The 6,806-nt window shown below is 40.1% G+C and overlaps 1 protein-coding gene across 1 annotated transcript; it reads left to right on the top strand.

Moving 5' to 3' along the window:
- Nucleotides 1–5,610: 5,610 nt before the first annotated feature.
- On the top strand, nt 5,611–6,594 carry LOC134823842 (uncharacterized). The gene is made up of 4 exons (XM_063835441.1): nt 5,611–5,692; nt 5,880–6,029; nt 6,196–6,276; nt 6,411–6,594. Exons 1-4 carry the CDS (start codon nt 5,619–5,621, stop codon nt 6,592–6,594), a joined length of 489 nt encoding a protein of 162 aa, XP_063691511.1. The 5' UTR covers nt 5,611–5,618.
- The last annotated feature ends 212 nt before the right edge of the window (nt 6,595–6,806 follow it).

Genomic DNA, 6,806 nt, shown 5'->3' with positions numbered 1-6,806 from the left:
GTGTGCATGACGCGGCATGAAGCGTCATCACTAATAGAACATCAGTAAAGTTACATTATAGAAATAAGTTATTGTCACGAGAATAAGTTACGAGAATCAGTCTTGAATTGTTTTTTGGATTTGTCACAGCCAGGGTATAAAAAAGGTGCGTGTGTATAACTATACATGTGACATGAATAACACGTTCTTCTTAGTGAATACCTATGTGAATACTTATGTTGAGTCGCCGATATAAGATTGGTAAAGATGCAACAATAATGGCGGTGATACTAACGTACAAGGTCGGCATGCGGGCAATCTTCCCGGGTCGGATTACGATGACGAAACGAATCTAAAAGGGATATACTTTGAGCTAGTATAGTAATATCCTGTTGTTAATGTTAATGTTGCATATGTTGGTTATTATTTCACAAAAATCTGTATCTTAATTAGGTTCAACCGTTTGTTTTGAAAGTTAAGGTTTGTAACCTACATCTGAAGAGAACTATCGTTTATTCTTTACAACTTGTTGAATAGAGTAAAGATCCTCCAGCGGCAGGGGTTCCTAAGACCTGTAGTGATTGTAAAGCCATACCTCCGTGCATGAGTATTACAGGTAACCTGGTAACCTGGCAACCTGGTAATTTGATACTCTAGACATGGACAGGTTAGTGCTCTTCATAGTCTGGATCGCATTGTCTCCCATGATGACAGCAGAAAGTTGCTCGAGTATCTGTAAGTTTATATACAAAGACGATTCATGGGCTGATGTAACTGGACATAAGTATGTGGATATTAGGGCGGTGGCAGCTGATTCAGTGACAGGGGTTGTATCTATAAGCTTGAATTATTTTCAGACTTCGTCTCAATTTGATGAGTTTAGGTTCATGGATAATTATGTGAAAAAAAAACGACTTTTAGCATTTAAAGTTTATTGCGATGAACCAAAGATAAGGTTATATGGAAAGATATCATCGGGTCAGACGTACGGTGAAAAAGTTGTTGACACAGAAGGGGGGAAGCCAACAAAGATTCAGGTATCAGATCTAAATACAGATTTCTACAAATTGTTTCTCGGAGTGGGAGAAGAGGCTAAAAGTTTTGATTACAACTTTGGTTCGGTACAAAATTGGTCTATTTTTCAATCCCAAACTGAAAATCTCCGACTTTCTGACACAACCAGGATAAGAAATAACATGCAGACTAAGTATGGATGCACGGCTGTTGAGTACGTCTCAGCTTGCAGCAGCCCCGCTCCAACACTTTGTGACACTGAAGCATCGGTCTCACTACCAATACAACTTGGAACTGCTGTTACCCTAACTTGCTCAGGATCAGGGGCACCATATTTAGGTGTTAGTTGGACTAAAGGTGGTCGTATAATTCTAGAGTCAATAACAGAAACATATGAGGACTCAGGAGCGGATCACTACATCAAATCCACTCTAGTGATTGGCTCTCCAAGTCTGACTGATCTTGGTTCTTGGACCTGCACCATCTTCAACAAGAACTTTAAAAATAGTGTCACCAGAACGTACGAGCTAACCTACTCCAGCGAGGTAAAAGTTATATCAAAACCAGATCTCGACTATTACACAAGTGAAGAGGATGGGGCTTTTATATGGGAAGTAGAAGGATGGCCTCTTACTGACACAGCTCTAGATTGTGAGAACACACCGCCAGCTTTTATAAAGTATGATACCGATGAGAGTCGCTATTTCAACAGTAACCCGCCAAAGATGAAGATCATTTTGTCCCTGACGACTGAAAACATTATAAGTTGCATTCTAAAAGATGGAGATAGAATTCTAGACACTCATACTATCACAAAAGTTGTTTACAACTGTGAAGTAGGAGAAAGGGGGGTTGGTAAGATCTGCCAGGATTGTTCTTTAGGACAGACCAGCCTAACAGGAAGTGCAGATTGCTTTGCTGCAACAAGTAGTTGCGTGGCAGGAGAGTATGGAGTCCTGAGCTGTGAAGATGATGACTGCTTAGGCAATGGTCCATTGGTTCTTAATACATGTAAGATTTGTCCATTAGGTAAAATAAGTAACCATGGTGCTGTGAAGAAACAAGAATGCTTTGAAGTAGAACAAAAAAACTGTGAACCAGGTACCTATCATGGGCACGGTGGCACTTGCACTAAGTGCCCGGATGGAGAAACCAGCCTGGCAGGGTCTGTTAAGGTGCAGGAATGTGAGTCGAAGACAAGTGAATGTACAAAAGGAAACTTTGGTGTTGAGTGGGCCTGCACACCATGCCCGGATGGACACATCAGCCTTGATAGTGCTGTAAAGGAACAAGAATGTTTCGAAAAGGACAGTAGTTGCAAAAATGGCACTTACGGAGTTGAAAACTCCTGTGCAGACTGTCCCCAAGGACAAACAAGCAATAATTATGCAGTGAAGGAAGAGGAATGCGTTCCTGTGACAAGCACTTGCGAGGTAGGGTCTTGGGGAGTTAACGGTATTTGTCAAGCATGTCCAATAGGAGAGATAAGTCTTGTTCATGCAGTCAAAATTCAGGAATGTTATCAGGTTAGTAGCAACTGTGGGGCAGGTACGTATGGTATTGGTGAAGACTGTGCTAAATGCCCAGTTGGTAGGACTAGTGAAGAACACTCAGTAAAAATCCAGGAGTGTGAATTTGCTTCAAACACCTGTGGAGAAGGAGAATACGGGGTTGGTTCTAATTGTCTGGTATGTCCTAAGGGTACAAGTAGCATTGAGCAAACAGTGAAAATACAGGATTGTGAGCAGAAAGAAAGCAAGTGTCCAGAAAATGAGTATGGGATCAACTCAGACTGTAAAACATGTCCAAAAGGCCATATCAGCTCTCAATATTCTGTAAAGATACAAGAGTGCAACATAGTTGCAAGTACCTGTGAAGCAGGCACATACGGACATGATGGTAGCTGCACCAAGTGTCCAGTTGATGAAGTAAGTGATATGGGTTCAGTGAAGATACAAGAATGCTTATCAGCTAATAGCAATTGTAAAAATGGAGAATACGGCATTGATGATAACTGTAAAGTTTGTCCTCATGGAACCAATAGCATTGAATCGACTGTAAAGGAACAAGATTGTGAACTAAAGACAAGCAACTGTGCTGAAGGGGACTATGGAGTAGGAAATAAGTGCACACACTGTCCTCATGGACAAATAAGCGCTGAAGGTGCTGTTAAAGAGCAAGACTGCACCATGGCAAAAAGTAACTGTGAAGCTGGAACTTTTGGAGTAAACGACCAATGTTCGAACTGTCCGGTGGGACAAACAAGTCACCCTTCAGCAGTGAAGCAACAGGAGTGCTTGCCGGTAAACAGTTATTGCAAAACAGGGCTCTGGGGAGAAGAAAATGACTGTATGAGTTGTCCAAAAGGTCAGATCAGTCTTTCTAATGCTGTAAAAGTGCAAGAGTGCTACTCAGTTGAAAGTACCTGTGAAGCAGGCACATACGGACATTATGGAACGTGCACCAAGTGTCCAGTTGGTAGGGTAAGTGATATGGGTTCAGTGAAGATAGAAGAATGCTCATCAGCTAATAGTAATTGTAAAACAGGGGAATACGGTATAGACGATAACTGTAAAGTTTGTCCTCGTGGAACCAATAGCATTCTATCGACTGTAAAGGAACAAGATTGTGACAGACAGTCAAGTAGTTGTGCTGAAGGGGACTATGGAGTAGGAAATGAGTGCACATCCTGTCCTCAAGGACAAATAAGCGCTGAAGGTGCTGTTAAAGAGCAAGACTGCACCATGGCAACAAGTAACTGTGAAGCTGGAACATTTGGAGTAAACGCCCAATGTTCGAACTGTCCGGTGGGACTAACAAGTAACCCTTCAGCAGTGAAGCAACAGGAGTGCTTCCATATGAATAGCGATTGTACAAAAGGGTCGTGGGGAGAAGAAGATAACTGTATGAGTTGTCCAAAAGGTCAGATCAGTCTTTATAATGCTGTAAAAGTGCAAGAGTGCTACTCAGTTGTAAGCACTTGTGAAGCAGGCACATACGGACATTATGGAACGTGCACCAAGTGTCCAGTTGGTGAAGTAAGTGAGGTAGGGTCTGTGAAGATAGAAGAATGTGCAGAAGTTGTGAGTCTCTGCAGCGAAGGAAGGTACATAACAGATAACGATTGTGCTTTATGCCCAACAGGACTTATTAGCTCCGATCACACTGTAAAAGTTCAAGACTGCCAAAATGTGACTAGCACCTGCACTGAAGGCACATTCGGAGTTGGTCAAGACTGTTCACCTTGTCCGAATGGGACCATTAGTAATAATAACGCAGTTAAAATCCAAGAGTGCTCATTAGCAACCAGTTTCTGCAAAGAAGGTTCTTATGGTGTGGATAGTCAGTGTTTAAGTTGTCCGATAGGTCAAGTCAGTCGCCCCTCTGCAGTTAAAATACAAGAATGTTTCTCAGTAAGCAGCTCTTGTACAGAGGGATTCTGGGGAACAGTCAATGATTGTAAACCATGCCCAGATGGTCAAATCAGTAAGCAAAACACTGTTAAAATACAGGATTGTTTCGGTTCGAATATACAAAGGACAGACTGCATGAATGGTGAGCAAGACCATGATAATGACTTTACCATAGAATGTTTGAATTCCCCAGCGAAGAACAACACGATTCAAACAATTGGAATTGCCTCTGGTATGGTTGGACTGGCAATCCTACTTTGTGTTTCTGGACTCATCTATTTACGAAGGAGATCTACAACACCGGAGTTAATCGAGAATCTCGTTACTGAGGGGATGAACTCCATCAATCAAAATGTAAATAATCCAGCATACTCAAACGCTGACTGTGCAATAAATCCGGCAATTGTTAGAATTGATGGAGATGAAGGTAGTAGCCATATTGACAGAGCTTCTACAGCTTGTGATGACACCTATAGCTATGCAATTTTCAACAAGAGTAGGCATGCGGAAGAAGTAGATGCAAACTCTAAAGATCATTATCATGGGAATGATCAACAGATGTCTTCAAAGTTTACATATGCTGCTTTGAGAGCAAACGAAGGTATTCAAGAGGGTTCAGCGCTCTATGCAACACTCAATCAGACGGTCAATGTAATTGTACCTTTGGTTAGTAAAGAAGATAATGATATCGAAGACGAAGATGCGTACGCCTGTCTTAATAGGTCTGCAACGATAAATAAACCTCTACTGAAAGTGCACTCAATGAACAGACAGACAAAGGCACATACTGATACTTACTCAACATTGAACGAGTTTAATAGAGATGTAGAGGGTGCTCACACTGTTACCTGTAATAGTAACGCTGGGGGTTCAAATGAAGTGCTCATAAATCCAGTAGGTAATGACGATTACTGCTATGCTGTTGCTAATGTAAAAAGGAATAGCATGATTGGTACCTCAAATCAGATGAATGCAGTGAAATATAAAAATAATATCGATTCTGAAGAACATGTTGGTGATGATCTCTATGCCCGTCTTGATAAAACGCAGTCCAATAAACGCTTGATTTCGTCAGAAAGCCCAGGTCTCCTGAGAAGTTGTACAGATAGTAACACTACGGTGCGTGTAGAAAATAACTCATATGCAACATTGGGTCAGTTATTATCACTCCCTGTAAATGAAGAACTTGATTCGAATACTGCCGAAGAAAGCATGTATGCTAATTTTACTACAAATACACGCTCAGATAGAAGTGCACTGACTGTTACGAGTTCAGTGAGTGGAAGGTAAGAATTAACAATTTAATGCTTTACTAGATTTGTTAAACTTAAATAATACACCTTCCTTTTCGTCAGTTCAAATCATTTCACGAGTCTTTTGTTTTTCGGCCCTAACTGTGTTGAGACATCGGCAATTACGCAAAATTATCATCAGGTATACAGTAGTATATTTTAATTAGAATTCACATTACAGGGAAACCAAAGCAGTCCGTGAAGAGGATAAAGAGAGCGCCTACCATGAGATCACATCTGAGGAAGAGGAACCAACATACATTGAGAACAAACTCCCTGAGGAAGAGGAACCAACATACATTGAGAACATACTCCCTCCAGTTAATAACAGGTTTAATTTAATGAACTATTAACTATTAACTACTAACTTTGTTATTATATGTACTTTGAATTATATATTTCTGTACAAAAAATAAATTATTAAATCGTGTAAATTACCACCTGACAAAGTTTCATCAAAATAATTGTATAAAAATCAATAAAACTTTGTGTACCAGGGACGATCAAGGACTCAGTATGACGACCACTGGAAAGGAGTCAAACTACATCGATAATGTGATATATCCAATTGGAGAAAGGTGAATTGCTGAAAATAAAAAATGCTATAGACATATAGCACTAAAAAGTAATTCTGCTCATTTAATAATTAGAAAATCAAAGCAGTTTAAACTCAAAAGAATATGAATTCAAGCTCAACTGTTCTTACCATTAGCAGAGGAGATACAGGTGCCGCTGAGACTGACTGTGTGTACGCATGTGTAGAACTAGGAGACTCAGCAAGATTCCACCAGAAACGAAAATCTGCTGAAGAAAGAATTGACCAGCCAAAGGACATTGAGTCGAACTACGTTTTTGTATCTGAATTTAGAGACTGCTCAGTTAGCGAGGTACTATAGTAAGGGGGCTTATAAGTATACTACTATAGTACTTTAGTGTAGGATAGTCAGATATTTGAAGACAGTATATTAAGTAGTAAGGCCAGTAAGTTAGAGCGAGACTCACTGCTTAACCTTATTACTTTATTACCAAATACTTACTTTAAAGAGCTTAAATATATTGATCAGAAACTTTTCAGTAGAAAATTAAATTCGATAAAATTGTCTGTTTT

This window comes from Bolinopsis microptera, chromosome 12, assembly GCF_026151205.1.
Source record: "Bolinopsis microptera isolate Bmic1 chromosome 12, MBARI_Bmic_1.0, whole genome shotgun sequence".
Classification (NCBI taxonomy): domain Eukaryota; kingdom Metazoa; phylum Ctenophora; class Tentaculata; order Lobata; family Bolinopsidae; genus Bolinopsis; species Bolinopsis microptera.
Note: the sequence above shows the minus strand (reverse complement) of the source record. Positions and strands in the feature narration are given on the sequence as shown.